The 18,275-nt window shown below is 46.2% G+C and overlaps 1 protein-coding gene across 1 annotated transcript in view; it reads right to left on the bottom strand.

Annotated features, from left to right (window-relative positions):
- Positions 1-18,275, bottom strand: part of DNAH5 (dynein axonemal heavy chain 5) — a 5,174,212-nt gene that overhangs the window by 2,582,299 nt on the left and 2,573,638 nt on the right. Inside the window, exon 44 of the mRNA XM_078687662.1 lies at positions 7,884-8,060. Within this exon, the coding sequence (XP_078543788.1) occupies positions 7,884-8,060 (177 nt within the window). The remainder of the gene's footprint in view (positions 1-7,883; positions 8,061-18,275) is intronic.

The following is an 18,275-nucleotide window of genomic DNA, read 5'->3' as shown; positions in this document are numbered from 1 at the left end:
TTGATGGACTAAATGAATTATCAGAAATATATAAATTATAGAGATTGTGCAAAACCAAAAAACTCTCCCAATTCAATTTGATGCTTTCACGGCCCAATTTTTCAAACCATATAGTCTTTACAGGCACCTGGACTGAGAACCTTCCATGTGCATAAGCATCTTCAAATTGATTATTTCGTGAATAGTACCCAAACCCTCTAGTTTCTTAGGGAAATGATTTAGATGAATCCTCTTCGGGTTTTAGAGGAACTGAAAAATGTGATGGAGTCCATATTATACTGGTAGACATGGGATTTCAGTTTCGTAACAGGTTCCCGTTAATTTCAATATGTGAAATAGCATTAGTTTGCATCCGTTGAATTATAACCATGTTGGCAGATATACAGCTTTGCAGCGCTAGAGAAGAATTCATTTGTACCAGATCCCAAATCTATTTTGGTTTTTAGAGGAACAATTGAAAAATTTTCTACTGAAATTAGTCCACACCATAAGATTTTAGCTTTGTTTGAAACTTGCGGGAATTTAAACACGGGAAAAAGCAGTGTTATCAGAAAAACTACGACTCCCAGACACCAATGAGTCACGTTTCTTAACGCTGGTCATGTGACCTCTTCATGAAGACAATTCATACAGCTAACGGAGTACACAAAAAGTCGGCTGCAGTCACGAATGTCGAGTGGAAAGGAAGGAGGCAGCCCAAGGCAGAACAGCGGAGACTGAGGTAACTATTTTGGTAGTGGTTGCTTATCAGCGATGGCGGCAGCGCAATAGAGGCAGTGAAGGTGCACTAATATAAATGAAGTGCTCAATTTCTATTGAAACGAGGCGAAGCCCTGGTTGTATTAATCACACAAATATATAAAATGGCAGAATTTGTTAAAAGTATTGGAATCCAGACGATTTTGAACATAAACCTTTTTTGGCATGGTTGATTGAGCTTTGCACACGTAAGAGCCAGTCTCTGATGAGGCTCCATGAGGCTATTAGGTCGTTCTAATAAAGAAAGAGGGATCCATACATCATAGATGGCATTCATCTAATAAGTACAAAGTACACCAGAAAATGAGAAGGTTTGTTTTAATCTCACATTTATTAAATTTTTCCTGTGTAGATTTCCATGTCTAACAAACACAGCAGTGTCCACCTGTTGTAAAGGATTAAACAAGTTATGTGACCTGTGAAAGCAATTCGGATGACCTTGTATTTAATGGAAAGTTAGGCAAAGTTTTCCTAACAATGCATGTCTCCCCTTTTGTTTAAAGTTATTGGTCCAAGACCTACCACCTCAAAAGATTTCTTGAAATAATGGACATCCTATAAGATACAAATAAGTCAATTCACCGCAGTTCTCCAGCACCAGCAACTGACTAAATGGCACTCATATGAGGAAATTAAGGACTGATTTTTCTTTTGTTTTACTTCTTTTCTGCTTTAAGAGATTGGTTATTGATTTAATAGAACATTGAAGATATCTTCTGATTCGCTGCAGAACAGAAAAAAGGTGGTAATTCCTTTTTTTTTTAAATAAGATTCCTTTTGAAACTGGCTCACAAATATGGTGCCCATACGTGCATGAATGAATGCATCAGCACAAAAAAGACGCCATCCTGGTGAAGGAATAACCAGTACTTTCTAGGTTTCCGTTATTCCCAGTGCAGCTTGGCTATGAAAAAGCGCACCGTTTTAACAGTTGTAGAAACATACTCAAAAGCATGCAGAAAACAGATGAATTGACATGCTCTGCCTGTGAGGTCCACTGTTTTTCGAAAAAAGGTTGGAAAATATCTGGGGAGGTACTAGATTAAATCTATTTTAAGGGAAATGTGTTTTCTCCGCAGTCCAAAACTACCAGTGAATTTACTTTCTCTGTGAAAAGAAGCAGTTTCCACAGTGAGAAGAAGGATTTTAGTTGTGGCTGGTGGTAGTTTGGGGAGTAGTGACTTTCTGACATCAGAAAACAAGAAAGGGAAAGCTACAGCGACCGTGAGCAGGCAAATGTAAACAGGCTCACGCGGCCATGCTAATTACAAACAGATGGCCCCTGCGCGCCGCTGCTCACTCCCACATGGTGGATGCCGCCACATGCACGAGTGTGAGGAAAAGTGCAGAACGATTTCTAAAGGTCATGTCCTAGAGCACCACATGTGCGTTGCGCTAGGTTCAACCTAAAAACTGTGAATAAGGTCATATTTGTCTGGGCTTGTTTGTCATGTGAATTTTATGTGTCAAAAGTCTTGTCTTTGTTCTGGATTATGTGTCATATAATGTTGTATGTTTTCCCCAAAAAAGTTTTGGCTAATTGTTGGATTTCCATTCCAGATGTGTGATGTTGCATTATAAGTGTTTCCAAAATTGTGGCTGTGGTGTTTTGTAATGTTTTATATTAAAAAAAGTGTACAATTCGAGTAAAACAGAAAAAAGAAAACATGTCTGTAACAGAATAAAGAATATTGAAACAGAGGTTTCTAGGTCACATTGAGTTCTTCACTTGTTTTCCAATAAAGAATTGAGTAGAGAATGGTCAGTATTGGCAAGTTGGTTGTTGTTGTTTGAATATTGGCCTCAGCCTTACTGATAAGAGCCAGAACCCTTGGTTGTTAGATAAAGGATTGAGATTTAAGCACCAAGAAAATATTTAAACATAAAGGTATTTTATTTTCAAAACGCCTACGATGCCAGGCTGACACTTTTTACTTTCATTATCACTTAGCTATTATACCCGTCTTGATACAAAAAAGACCAGCAGTATGTTTTAGCTACTTTAATAAATGTTATTTTTACAAATTAAATTTGTGATTCTTATAGCTATGCTGCTTTTTAATTGCTGTCTTGCACCCTTCAGAGCACCCACCTAAGAGCTGAACTTAGCACACCTTGGTAAAGCAGGATACTAGGGGACTCATTTAGAGGAAGGCCAAAACAGGTTGATGTTCCTGCCGCCTTCCTCTGCATACCTCGGCTCCATTTTGAGAGCAAACGAAGGTGGTGAACCCTTCACCAGCTTCACAATGGGGTCTGCTGTTGCACTGTTGAAGTTAACCAAAATGACGGTGAACCAAACATTAGATTTAGGATGACACGGCTGAACACATTTTGGAATCTTTAGCTCTATGACCAACTGGCATGTAAACCACAGAGGTCTGCCACAGACCTTAATAATCGTCTTAACCACATCCCTGCTGCATGAATTCTCCCTCTGTGCTGGACAGCAATAAAAACGGGTGTGGTCATGACGAGCTCAGCTCGTCATGAGCACACGAGCAGTGTACTGCATGACGAGCTGAGCTCGTCATGAGCAGGGAAGGGGCTAATAAATGTGAATAACAAACTGGAAGAAAATTACCAGCATGTCAAGACACACTTTAAATGCAGTCCTGCCAAGTATCACGCATGGGGCGTGACTCTAACGCATTTTAGTGTGGTGTTCCGCATCACCGCACTGAAATGCATTGTCACGCATTTTGCCCACTGAGACTGCACTCTGCTGACAGCGCAGAAACGGGCTACAGTAATGCCAGGGTGCCAGCGCGATCGCTGGCGCCTCTGACACGATGTGCGCAGGCTGCTGCTCACTCTCTGCAGGCTTGCTGGCAGGACTCGGGCGACAGTAATTGCCATGATCGTGCTACTCTCGGTGAGACTGAGAGTGCTCACTGCGCAACAATGGTTACTAAAATGTTTGCGAGGGCGGGCCAGGCGGTGCTGCTCTGCCTGCATTAATTCCCGCTCGCGGTGCTGAGTCACTTATTCACCTGATGTCCAATTACTGAGACCCCGGGCGGGGCCTGCCCTGAGAGTTGTGCGTTATTGGCTGTGGCGCCCGTTATCATGACCCCAGGAAGCTCAACAGAAAGTGAGGTCGGTCTCTCAAAAGCGGCGGGGACTCTACTGGCTGGAGTTAGCACTGCTGGTGCCGATGTCCCGTCGCCGACGGCCGGTCCTAGTCAGACTGTGAGGTCCGTGTGAGAGCGAAGGCCCTGTCTGCTGAGTGCGCGGTAAATTAGCAGGCCGGCGTTGGACCACCGGCGAGGCCGGGATGGCAGGCACTGGCAGCATCGATTCGGCGTGAGACTGAGAGTCTCGCACTCATCATGGAAGCGCTGCGTGAGGGCAGACACACTGCTGCATGCAGTGCTGTGTGGCCGCCGACGGATCCCCAGTGCTGCGGCTCAGAGCTCACCAACGCGGCCGCAGACCCGTCACCCCCGGTGCTTGACTCACAGACAGGGCAGTGCCTGCCACAGCCAGTGGAGTGCCAGCTGCAGCTACAGTCACTGGACTCGAAGGATAGTAGTACAGTCTGGTTGAAGTCACACAGAAACAGTAAGTACTACTACCGTAATTCTCTGGTCACTGTGTGAGGCAGCCTGCTGCCACTGAGACTGTAGTGCAGAGCTTTCCAAACTGTGTGTCCCGACACAGTAGTGTGTCGCCTGCAAGTGGTGGGTGTGTCGCAGGATGAGGCACTTAGCACATAACTGCTAATTAGGAGGCATTACTTTGAAAGAGTGTCTCGGAGTCAGCCACAGCAGCGCAGACTCCGAGACACTCTGCTCTAGGGGTCTGGGAGATTCACAACAAAGCCCCATTACCAAGTAAATGGTCCTTTAAAGACCTGCGTAGAACTCGGGGTGCAGCTGTGTGCGCCCAGGAAGCTGGGGTGAGGTGCCAGAGGGTGACAGGCAGAGGAAGGGAGACAGTGAGATAGAAGGAGGAAGACAGGGAGAGAAAGGGAAACAGAGAGAGCAAGACAGAGGGACGGATACAGAGGGATTGAGACAGAGGGAAGGATACAGAGAGAAGGATACAGAGGGTGACAGACAGGTAGAGAGAGGGAAACAGAGGGAGGGAGACAGAAAGAGGGAGATAGAGGGAGGGAGACAGACAGAGGGAGGGAGATAGAGAGAGGGAGATAGAGAGAGAGGGAGAGAGAGAGGGAGAGCGAGAGAGGGAAGGAGATGGAAAGAGAGAGGGAGATGGGGAGAGAGAGGGAGATGGGGAGAAAGAGGGAGATAGAGAGAGAGAGGGAGATAGAGAGAGAGGGAGATAGAGAGAGAGAGGGAGATAGAGAGAGAGAGAAGGAGATAGAGAGAGGGAGATAGAGAGAGAGGGACATAGAGAGAGAGGGAGATAGAGAGAGGAGATAGAGAGAGAGAGGGAGATAGAGAGAGAGAGAGAGAGAGAGAGAGAGAGAGAGGGAGATGGAGAGAGAGAGAGGGAGCTAGAGAGGGAGGGAGCTAGAGAGGGAGGGAGCTAGAGAGGGAGGGTGATAGAGAGGGAGGGAGACAGAGGGGGAGAGAGAGGGGGTGAGACAGAGGGAGGGAGAGAGAGGTAGAGAAAGGGAGAGAGATAGAGAGGGAGGGAGACAGAGAGAGAGAGGGAGACACAGACAGACAGAGATGCAGACAGAGATGGGGACAGACAGAGACAGACAGAGACGGGACAGACAGAGATGCAGACAGAGATGGGTACAGACAGAGATGCAGACAGAGGGAGACAGACAGAGGGAGACAGACAGACAGAGACAGATAGAGGGCGAGAGACAGACAGAGGGAAAGAGACAGACAGAGGGAGAGAGACAGACAGAGGGAGAGAGACAGACAGAGGTAGACAGACAGACAGAGGGAGACAGACAGACTGACAGACGGAGACAGAGGAAGAGAGAGGGAGGGAGCTAGAGAGGGAGGGTGATAGAGAGGGAGGGAGCTGGAGAGGGAGGGTGATAGAGAGGGAGGGAGACAGAGGGAGAGAGAGAGAGAGGGAGTGAGACAGAGGGAGGGAGAGAAAGATAGAGAAAGGGAGAGAGATATAGAGGGAGGGAGACAGAGAAAGGGAGGGAGACACAGACAGATAGAGATGCAGACAGAGACGGGGACAGACAGAGATGCAGACAGAGACAGACAGAGACGGGGACAGACAGAGATGCAGACAGAGACGGGGACAGACAGAGATACAGACAGGGGGAGACAGACAGAGGGCGAGAGACAGACAGAGGGAAAGAGACAGACAGAGGGAGACAGACAGACAGAGAGAGACAGACAGACAGAGGTAGACAGACAGACAAAGGGGGACAGACAGACAGAGGGAGACAGACAGACTGACAGACGTAGACAGAGGGAGAGAGAGGGAGGGAGAGGGAGGGAGACAGAGGGCAACAGACAGAGGGAGGGAAACAGAGGAAGCGAGACAGACAGAGAGAGACAGAGGGAAGGGAGAGAGAGGGAGGGAGACAGAGGGAGAGAGAAGGGGAGGGAGACATAGGGAGAGAGAAGGGGAGGGAGACATAGGGAGAGAGAGGGAGGGAGACATAGGGAGAGAGAGGGAGGGAGACAGAGGAAGCGAGACAGACAGAGAGACAGAGGGAGGTAGACAGACAGAGGGAGACAGACAGACAGAGGGATGTAGACAGACAGAGGGAGACAGACAGACAGAGACATACAGAGGGAGACAGGCAGATGGAGACAGACAGACAGAGACATACAGAGGGAGACAGACAGAGGGAGACATAGGGAGAGAGAGAGAGAGAGGGAGACAGAAGGAGAGAGAGAGAGGGAGACAGACAGAGGGCAACAGACGGAAGAGGGAGACAGAGGAAGAGAGATAGACAGAGAGGGAGAGAGGGAGGTAGACAGAGAAAGACAGACAGAGAGCGGGAGTGAGAGGGAGGGAGAGAGAGGGGGAGGGAGACATAGCGAGAGATAGGGAGGGAGACATAGGGAGAGAGAGGGAGGGAGACAGAGGGAGATAGAGGGAGGGAGACAGAGGGAGGTAGACAGTTACAGAGAGAGAGAGGGAGAAAGAGGGGGAGACAGACAGAGTGAGTGAGAACCCCCCCCCCGAACCACCCTTAGGTAGTTTGGGCTCGCTACGCTACGTTCGTTCGCTACACTGCCTTACTGTGTCCCAAAATGATGCACCTCCAAAAAGTGTGTCCCCAACATAAAAAGTTTGGAAAGCTGTGCTGTAGTGTGTTGTTAGGCCTAAGTGTTGTATTGTTTAATATCATGGTTACGCAGTCCTTTACAGTACAGGTTACAGGAGGGAGCACTAGGGTCAGCGCCCTTCAATTTCTGGTGCTCTGCAGTAGTTTCAAGAACTTCATGGAGTTTCTTGTTGCTCAAACGGCTGTAATTTCTAATATTTAGAAGTTTCCCTCATCTTCCTTGCATGATTTTTGCTCGCAAGAAACTGTCACTCATAGTCGCTGAAATGTCACTCATATTTTCATAGAAATTATGAAAATGTTACACATGACAATCTGAAACCTTGACCGCTATGTAAATGAGAGTCCTGGAAATGTCTTCTCAATTTTGGGATACATTTCCGGTAACCAGATTCAGTCTGGGTGAGTGTAAGATGTTGAATTTATGAGGGAAAAGAAGATCAGGGGAAGAGTCACAAAGGAGGCACTTCCACAAAAGGCTCCGTCACTGGGGGCGTGAGACTTGAAGTAGGTAAGGAGGCCTCTCAGGAGGCAGGTCAAAAAGAAGGATGCAGGACAGGAGATATGCAGTGTGGCATGGTCTGATCACAGATCAGCTTTTACCCATCCTTAAATGCCACACCTCAAGCTCAGCTCTACTGGTTAAAGAGGCAAAGCAGTTTTCAACATTACACTATTGGCGGATTACTGATAATGGCCTAATACAAGCGGGACTAACAAAAAAATTAATTCAACTCGCATTGATATATTTTATGAAACAACAAGAACGCTTTTGAACTGAAGAATTGCCTTCATTGGTGGAAAATAAGGAAAATATGAAAACATGCACAGCGACAACATGAAAAAAATACATTTAGAGTAATCTCTGTAAGACATAAAATACTTTCCATTGTAGGCTCAAATAACATTTTAAACATCAAGCAGCCACGTGCAGATTTACCTTAGGAGGGATAAGTCCTTGAAGCATACTAATGCTTTGCATTATCACAAACGCTTCCAACATTTCTATTTTGTATTCCAAGTTCTGTATACTAAAGCGGTACAAATTTGAGAATGAAGAGGCATACAATTGTCTAAGAGTGTCGCTTTCTCGAGGAGATATTTTCTTTAACCAACCCTGTAAATAATAAAAAAACATTTAAACATGATCGTAAAACATTTCACTGACTAGATAGATAAACAATATACCATACTTAGCACTTGTCTAGGTTGTTGACATAGCCTTTTTGAACTGTGTACTACCATTTATATTTCCCAAAAAGCAGTGCCTTTAAAAATGTGTGCTACGCAATTGCTTTCCATCACTAGCTCAGCAGACATTCTGGAAGCAGCCCCATCCTAAAATAATAAACCACTCATAACAATGTATTCTGCAGCAGTGGTTAAGAGTTAAAACACATATGGTTAGATGTGCTGAAAGGATCTATGAAAGAACGAACAGGAAAGAGACTGTAGTATTGAGGGGCATAGGCTCAGATTACAGCAAAGGAAGGACACAGAGACAGGACTGCTGTACAGTAGCATCTAATGTAAGAAAAAAGTGGTGGTGCGGGGTGAGCGACAATAATAACAACACAATTAAGAACTTACCTGTCACCCGCCGCATTGCCACTCTTCTGCTCCTCTGGCTCCACTGCAACACAAGCTCCCAGGCTCCCTTACGGCCAATCCAGACGCTGCTCTCATGCTGCTGGTAGCATGAAAGGAGCAACGGGATTGGTCTGAACAGCAGCGGTGCGTCAATTGGGGCGTAGGGGCGTAGCCCCACCAGCCACCATGGACCCTCATTGCGGCCGCCGGCCGTATCTGTAAGTAAATAAATACATTGCTGAATTGCGCAGGGGGGGGGTGGCCTGCTGCAGCTTGAGTGACAGTCCACACACTCAAGCTGCAGCAGACCGTAGTGCGCAGTCCCGCTGGGGAACTTACAGTGCGCATGCTTGAGAAAAGTGCCAACTTTCTCAAGCATGCGCACTGTAAGTTCCCCAGTGGGACCCAGGGGTGCTTCACCGACAGTGCTGTTCGCCTGCCAAAGCCCGGGTTTCCTAAGGGCGACAGGGCGAGCAGCAAATGTGCCCCCCTACCCAATCCTGGCACTGCATGCAGCGCCAGGATTGGCTGGTCCACCGGCGCAGCATCCCATTGGATGCCGCGCGTGGGGGTGGCCCGGCATTCGTCTCAGGAGCAGCAAGCCAAGGAGGACGTTTGTGTCGCCTGCTTCTGTTCCTGTGTGTGTAGGCGCCAACGGACCCGAGGCGGCGCGGACCTGGTCAGGTAGGAGCTGTTATTGTTATTTTAAATCTGTCTGTTTTCTTTTTGGTGTCTGTCGGAGCGTAGGGTCAGAAACTGGGTTGGAATCGATCGGAACACCTTTTTTCTGACGACAAGAAAAGTAACTTAAATGAGCTGGACATTTACCCAAACCCTATAAAGCTTATTGTTAGCATCACCAAACACCTTTACTCAGACATGCCTTTGATTGAATTCATAATCGATTCATGCGAGAGTTCTAATTTAAGGATGGTTTCACTAGTTGCCCATGCTGTTACCTCGTTCTCCACGGGGATTCAAAGAGGGGGGTGGGTGCACAGTTTACGCATACACAACTTTAAAAAAATCGGAAAAAAGGGTAGCACGAACTAGCTTCCCACTAGCCTTGCAGCCTTCATGTTCACATTCGGGTGGAGTTAAATAACACAAAGTGATAACAGCACCGCACCTGTCGGCATCACGTATTTCAAGCTAAAAAGGAATAAATAAAACTGCCTTCGTCAGCACAGGTTCCTCAGACCTCGCGCTAACACAAGCAGCACCGCCCCCCAGGTTAAGGCACTGACTTTCTTTCTCCTTCGGAAGACTCGGCTTCAGGCGGGAATGAGAAGTTCGGTTGTTCTGCTTTCCTCACTTCACATTAAAATGGATTCAGGTCATAAAAGCGCATCCCGGTGAACGTTGCTCCGGTTCCTTCTCTGCCCCCGCACAGCCCGGTTTAGACTCTGAGATGGCCCCCCTGATCGCCAGCTGTGCCCGCTCCGAGGCCCTTCGCTCCTGTTAATGATTGAGCGCTCCGGCCGTCTTGTTGTGTGGATAGCACCTGGAGATACCGGCTGAGGAGATTTTTCGTTTTCACTTCCTGGTTGACACATTCTCACAGCTAAGATTGTCACAAACGATGTCTCACATTCATGTGCTGTGACAATAAGTGAACCATCTATTCTCCTTTGTATGCAAATACAAACCTTTTCAATTTCTTCAAGTGTCCCTTGTTATGCACATAGGCAGCACACGTGGCACTGCCTTACAGAGACCAAGACACATTTTTCATCACCAGACGTTGATCTGGCAAGAGAGAGAATGCTTGAAAGGGGAAAAATAATGATTAGAGAAAGATAAGAAAAATTGACAAAAGGAGGAAAAGGGGATGAAAGGGATGCTTCAAGAGCAAGATAAAAAGGCAAGACGTGTGGTGTGGCGGTGGAAGAAAGAGGCGCATGGTGGCATCAAGATTAGGCATCCCCAGTGTTCAGCACTGCCAATGGCAGTCTCTCAAGACAAGTGTTGGGCTTCTGCTCTTATTGTATACAAATTAAACACTGTCTGCAGTTACTCGCACATGCCATTACAAATGTCTCGAAAACACCATTACATATATTCCTAAAATGTATTATGTGCTTAGCTGCATTATGTTATGGATGTGTTACTTTCCAACAGATTGCCAAGTTTTTTTTCCAGTAGCTAGAGCCATGTGGAGAAAAGGTATGTCGATTTACTGTTCCAAAATAGCAGATTACCATTTTACAATGGTAAATTAAAAATAATGTGCAGAATAGAATGAACATGTTAGCATGTGGCCCGGTAGCACTTTGCTGCTGCCTCCCTATAAATAAATTATAAACAGGAGTGGAACCGGGGAGCAAAGGATAAACGATGATGGGTCCAAAATAAAGAGCAGGTGATTGTGCATGAGAAGGAACAAGGAACAGCAGAAATGAAAGGGAGTTCAGGGATTAAAAAAATGCACGCTGGGAGGTGGCACATGAAAAGTGATGAACGAGGAGCAACAGGGTATGGGTTATCGCATGTGGGGTGGTGGCACATGATTAAGTAAAGTAAGTAAAGTCCACATTTGTAAAGCGCACAATCACCCGTAAGGGTCTCTAGGCGCTGGGGGCCGTCGGGGAGATTAAGCGAGCTATTGCCCAGAGTCACATGGTGCTGGGCTAACCTGCCGCCGGAGCCAGGGATCGAACCGTGGTCCCCAGATTCCGGAGTCAGTCGCCCTGGCCGCGGCGCCACCTAGGAATGAACGAGGAGCAACAGGGACTTGCGGGATCGCATGCAGGGTGGTGGCACATGAAAAGTGATAAACGACGAGCACCAAGAAATTGGTGGCTCGCATGCGGGGTGGTGGCACATGAAAAGTGATGAACAAGAAACAACAGGGAATTGGGGAATAGCATGTGGGGTGGTAGCACACAAAAAGTGATGAACACGGAGCAACAGGGAATTGGAGAATTCGCATGTGGGGGGGTGGCACATAAAAAAGTGATGAACAAGGAGAAATAGGGAGTTGGGGGTCGCATGCGAGGTGGTGGCACATGAAAAGTGATGAACGAGGCATAATAGGGAGTAAGCTGATAAAGCAGAGAGAGACTGCAAGAGGATAGACTGGTCAGGAAGACCAACGTATCACATGGACTCCCATGGAGTGCTGAAACACAAAGCCAAAAAAGAGTCACCTCAGTGGGCAGTGGAAGGATAGGTCATCAAAGTAGAACATTTTAGACCAAAATGCTCCTGGGCTGGACAAATGGAAGAAAGGGAAGAAAGCATTTAAACCAAGAGCAGAGACCTGAGATGGACAACAAAGCCAGTCACAAGCAAGAGTTGAAACACTCGAAGTATAGATTGGGAACACTAGGCCTGCCACAAACAGCTAAGGCAGTCTGTAGCTAAGACTGAAAGGGAAGAGGAAAAGAGCAGAACATTTTTAGGCTGGTAGGAGGTGATAGCAGATTTTGTCATCTGGTCGACAATTTTCATCAGGTTACCTCACTGTTTTATTTTAGGAGACAATGAATGCATAATCTTTGAAGTAAATCAAAGGTTAATTTTCCAGACTTCGGGTTGTTGCCTGAAAGAGAACTGCGAAAGTAAAACGCATCGTGGAATATAAAAAAACAGGCAAAAACATAAAAAATGGCAACAAAGCTGTAACAACAGCTTTAATTCAACTTCACGTTAGAAGCAAATGTTGTCCAGCAGCAAAGATCACACACGGCTTTCGGTGTGAGGTGGTCAGAAAGTCCCAAATTGAGGGGCACGTCGCCAAACCCTGTGTTCCTCTGTTCACTTTCAATTGTGATATGTTATGCTGGTCACTTTATTTGATTTTTTTAGTTTATGTAAATAATTGTACAAAAGGAGATGGAACAGAGGAGGGCTATTAAGAATGTTTAGGAAAGGTTACATTTCAGCAGTCTTGCTCTTTTAAACACTTTTTTTCTAGTAATGGATTTCCTTAAAGCTCAGGCTGGGGGCTACAGATAGTCATGGTAGTGACTCTTTTATCCTGAATTGCATGAGTCACATTCCGTGCTTTCTGATCGAAATGGGAAGATTCTTTTCAGAGCTGGTCCTTCTGAAACGCGCAAATTGATTTCTCGACAGAACTGTTCTCCCCCTTCACGATTAAGTCCAGCAACTCTCCACACACGAAGGTTTCCAAGGGCTTGGAGTGACCTGGAGCTGGTGCCGGGAAATGCATTATTTACAGATATCTTTAGAGGAAATTGACTGCAGGACTAATATGGCGAAGGTGATGCTTTAAGAGGTCCCTTTCAGATCCAGACCCAGACCAGTCCCCACAGTTGCTCCGGATTAAGGGACATCTCAGGAGCGATGTAAAGACTCCCAGTGAGCTGAGGACTCTTTTGGCTCAAGAACCAACTAGCTGGAGACCCTTGTGGTTGTTTAAAGATTTAAGATCAGCCTGTAACTCAGTCTTGAGCTGGGTGGGTGACCTCGATTACAAAGTGGCTGTGCCAGATGTCCCATTATGACCCCTTTTGCCTGTCTCCCCTTCAGACGCAGAGGGCATAAAACTGGGGGGTGCTCAACACTGCCAAAAAACTGAGGGGTGACCCTAGGAGCACAGCTGCCATCCAATCAGGGGTGGGATGCTTTGGTGTGCTGGTCTGGTTTTCTGGGTGCATTGGCTCAAGTTTTTCCCATGTAATTGATTGGGTGTCTTGGTAAGTTGCTTTTATGTGAATGTCTGACTTATGACTGCGCATTCCTTTCAGTGTGCACTTGCTTCAGTTTACTTTTTGAGTCACTGTCTAGTTTGCTGGATGTATTGCTTTCATTTTTCTTTCATTAAACTGTTTGACTTGCTTGGTGCTTTTATGTTGGTGCCTGCATGCTGAAGTGTACTCTTCTTCAGTTTAAATGTATGTGACTGGCCTGTTGACTAGCACCCTGCTTTCAAACTGAAGGTTCACAGGTTCACACTTGCTTTAGTTTACTTTTGTATGGTTGACTGCATGCACTGTTTTGCTGGATGCATTGCTTTAAGTTACTACTTGATGCATTGCTTTCAGTTTGCTTTCAAGTAATTGCCTCTCATTTTTCTAATGCTTTGTGAAGGCTGTTTCCCAACTGCTGTGCAACTTCTACTCTTAGAGCTGAGATTTTCATGAAAGTCTTATAGTCTGAATTCAGCACCTGAGCGTAATAGGACGAAATGTATGAAGCTCTGTGGTTATACTGAATAAGCAGCTACCTATGTTATGCCATCTATTAATGTAATAACTGCACTTTCATAATTGCTTTATTAACCTTCCTGCTTTCTCAAATTTGCTTGAAAATGCACGATTTTTCTTCTTTTTTTCAAAATTTTCCCCCCCAAACCCCCCTTTTGGGGTTCTGGCTCGCGCGCTGCGCACGCTCGCTACGGTGCAGTATGCAAATCACTTTGTGCCCCACCACTTTGAAATGTCACCCACCGCCCCTGGGTCTGAACGGGCTGGATTTGTGCTTCCAGAGAGACTGGGAGCCTGTGCCTGCTGTCTCCAACCCGGTACAAAAGGGGGTGGTAATGGACGGAGCATCTGAACCAATCAAACACTCACACCCAGTCAAAAGATCTGGGTTTAATCCATCACCGTTCTTTAGCCCACTCTGCCACCCCAGTTCAGACCCGGCAACCCAACTCGGGTTGGAGACATCTCAGTGTGCATGTCGGTTTGGCTCAGTGTGCATATGGGTATGGCCATCCTAAGAAGGCTGGCCAATCACACATCTACACTTACAGCAGTGCCCACCACTCCTCTTCCATGCCTGTCATCATGATGGCCTGATCCCAAGACTTGGCCATGTGAAGAAAATTAAAATGATAATAAACCTGTTTTATTAGCATATTATTTTTCACGTTTTACATCTACTGGCGGGTATGGGGGAACGCTCCTCTGCCATAATGGAGGAGCCAAGACTGGGGATTAACGAAGTGATGACACGTGCATTCAGCTCCCTTTTTATTGACAGAGTCATCTGCCTGATGATATCTGTAAGTGGCTCGGTGTGTTGAGGTGAAAGTAACAACAACCTAGAAGGGGGCTGCAGTGGCATGTCCTTATTGCACGGCAATCCTTTCAAAAATTCAAAATCAAAGAGTACAACAGTGAAAGAATAAAACAAAACAGAACAGGACATCACTATGAGTCTATCAGTTTAAGAGTCAATCAGCAAGACAGCGGTGGACCGCTGGACAGGAGTGGCCTGTGCAGGTAAGAGCAGAGGGGCAGGGGGGGACTCGACATTTAATTTTCCCTCGTGGTCGTTCCTCGATTGCCCCCCCCACCCGCCCCTTCTCTACTACCTGCACCGGCCGCTCCTGCCACTGGATGAATGAAGGCAGCTGTAATAGGACATTGTCGCACATGTTCATTTGATATGGAGATGTCCAGGATCTATTGATGGTAGGAGCATGTACAGAGGTGATCCACCTTCCTGATGCTCAGGACAGTTTGTATGTTGAGTTTTAACAGGGTAAACCCATGAAAACCTACCGAGCCGGGTCAGTAATGCAGTATACTCTAGAAATGGTCGTGGGAGTACTTTTTAAAAAAACATATACAACAGAAAAAACATTCACCACTCAGAGCTTCAATATGATTCAAGGAACCATAATTTAATCCCATGAGTTTAAACAGGCATTAAATGCATGTAACGCCTGTTTTTCCTTGAATCATATTGAAGCTCTGAGCGGTGAATATTTTTTCTGTTGCATATGTTTTTAAACAAAAGTACTACCACAGCCATTTCTAGAGTATACTGCAGGACTGTTTGTAGTTAGTATCCTAACATTCAAATTGGTGCATCTGGAACATTGCTGGAGTCATGCAGAGTCTTTGAGAAGCTTGCTTTGGTTGTTTGCCTGACTCTAAGAAGATAGTCTTATAGGGATTTGGAAACCTGTCAAAGAGCTTCTCAAGTCTTCCTCAAGGACACCTCCAACCACAGCATCCATTGGTGGAGCAGTACCAAGTCCATCTCGTGTGACTGGAAGATCCTTAGATGTGTTGCCAGGGGACTGCATGTGGGCTGTGTTTAGGTTATGTGTGCATTGCAGATGTGCTGCCTCAAGACAGCCTATGAGGCACTACCTAGCTGGTTTTAGAACACTAAAGGGCAGCTGGGTCATGGTGAAGATGCACTGAAGACTGGACCAGGATACGGTTGGGTGTGAAGAGTGCTGAAGGTTAGCTGTCACTTAGGAGTGTCTATGGTGATTCTTGGATTTTGGTGTGAAGATGATGGTCTGATTCCAGTCAGGTTGTAAAATGTTTTACAGGTGGTAGCAGTGATGTAGTGATGCATTTTTGAAGGGACTTGATGGATCGGTTCACTAGAAAGTTGGAGTAACTTTGAATACATTTCTAACAGTAGTCAATGGCTTACCAATGGGTTTGTATAGGTCTGGTCATGCTGAAGTGTGATGGCAATCAGATGGACTCTATATTCCAGTGGATCTGTGAGTTGCTGGTGCTGAATGTCTGTGGCCTGTGCAAGGTACTTGTGATTATTCAGCATAGATGAACAACAACTTTGGTAACGCTCTTGCTGGTGGATACACTATTTAACGACAGACTCCTCACCGTTAGAATGTTCCTCAATCACCACACTGGATCCGCCAGAAACTTTTTCAGCAATGCTCCTGCATTCTGCTAGGTGGCACAGTGCGGATCCATACAACCCTGAAAATAATGGGGCAGAGCATCATATCAGCACAACCCATGTGTGAAGATATCAGTTTCCTGTTTGACTCTTTACCGCCCTCAGATGGGGAGCAAGACACACTGATTAGTACCAGTATGCAGATTTCTAACTTGGGACCTTCTTAGATGTTAAAAAGAGGCTACTCCACAGAATGGGGGGGTGGGAGGGTGGTGAGAATCCTGCGATTAGAGCATCCACCAGAAAGAGCATTACCAGAGTGGAGTAACTTGTTCTTCTGATGGACACTTCTAACCACAGATTGCTCACCTTTAGAATAGATACTAAAGCAGTACCTCCTAAAGGTGGAGGGTTTGTGGAGTGGAATCAGACTAAAAGATTTTGCAGGACCAAACGGGCAAAATGTCCTTGCCAGTGAATCTGGCCGTAAAGGCAGTAAGCTTCATGAAGATTTGCACCAACACCCATGTCAAAGACTGACAGACTTAAAAAAAAAACAGGCACTACACATGTCAACACAATGGTAGAAGCCCTTGCCCTGGTGGAATGTGCTCTCAGTCCTTCCAGAGGCTAATTCTTGGCTAGTGCGCTGCAGATTTTAATGCAGACGACTAGCCAGCTGGACAAAGTCCTCTTCTGCACAGCCTTCCCTTTCGTCATCCCGGAGAACCCTTTAAAAAGCTGATCATTCACCTGATGGTGACATGCTTCATCATCGGGTCCCCACGGGATGACACGCCCCTTCAGTGAGGACAGCGCGGGTCTGTTTCACGCGGTGACTGTTTCGGCACTCGCGGCTCCCCGCAAAAAAACCTACGTTCTTGGCTGCTGCCTCCCCGCGCAGTCCTCACTGAAGGGGCGTGTCATCGTCTCCTGTGCAGTTTCAATGATTATTCCTGCAAATGGCAGCGGATAACTATGGATACTGTTGTGTGAATTCTCACACTATTTTAAATAAAAAAATTCACATATAGAGCCTCACGGGGGTGCGCCTTAGCGCACGCACACCACCGGAGGACTTTTTGCTAGGTCCTGACGAATGCTGAGCAAATTGCAAAAAATACAGCAGAAACATGTTGACCATTTTTTATAATTCATAGGACTCCGGTTCCCTAATTTAGAACCTTGTGAAGTCCGATCACTTTGTTTTTAATCTAATGCGTGTTGACCATTATTAAAGATTTTTGTAAAGGTTACAACCTCCGCATTTTTTAATCACACTAACACACTCACTTATAGTCACTCCTAATTTGGGCACTGTTACACTCACCACATCCAGCTCCGCTGTAACCAGGCGTTGTAGCACGCTGGGGTGACATTCGGTCACCCTAGCGGGGACCCGATGATGAAGCATGTCACCAACTAGTGGTGAGTGAGGGTCCTTCTTAAAGATAAGAGTCTTTTCTTTCTCTTATGTTATATGTAGGTGAGTTTTGTACCCGATGGTTACCTTCTGGTAATGGACCTTGATGGGTAATAACAGGGGGACAGAGATTGGACACAATGTACGCGTGACTGTGGGAGTAACAACCACTTTCGCAGTACCGAGTGAACAAACAAGTTCTTCTTGAGTTAAAGTAGCACTTTTTCTCCATTTTTTTACACTAAGTCACTCCTCTGTTGTTATTTGCAAATTTGTCTGGGGTACAGGAGTGCCTACTCATGCCCTTTCTCTCTTGTTGATACCTAACAACATTCACCTGATGGCCCTTGGCACAATAAATGGAAAAACCTAAAGCTAATTTGGGGTGCAAGCGATGGAGCCTCTCCTCCCCTTTCAAGGGGTGAGGGGTTGCAAAAAACAATGGGAGAGTGATGGATTGTCCAATGTAAAAACAAGTCATGACTTTAGGCAAAAAGCCCATACAGGTCCTCAGCACCAGTTTGTCTCAAGAAAAGGTGGTATTGGGCGGATGCACTGACATTGTCTGAAGGTTGTTCCTGTGACAAGCTGAAGTGATCACAATGCGGAAGACAGCCTTCAGATAAGAAGATTTATTTATTTATTTATTATTTTATTATTTTTACAATTTATAAAGCGCGACTTATACCCGTGGGCGTCTTGGCGCTGTAGCTCAACTTCTTGTCTCAGTAG

The sequence above is a fragment of the Lissotriton helveticus genome, chromosome 4_1 (assembly GCF_964261635.1).
Source record: "Lissotriton helveticus chromosome 4_1, aLisHel1.1, whole genome shotgun sequence".
NCBI lineage: Eukaryota > Metazoa > Chordata > Amphibia > Caudata > Salamandridae > Lissotriton > Lissotriton helveticus.
Note: the sequence above shows the minus strand (reverse complement) of the source record. Positions and strands in the feature narration are given on the sequence as shown.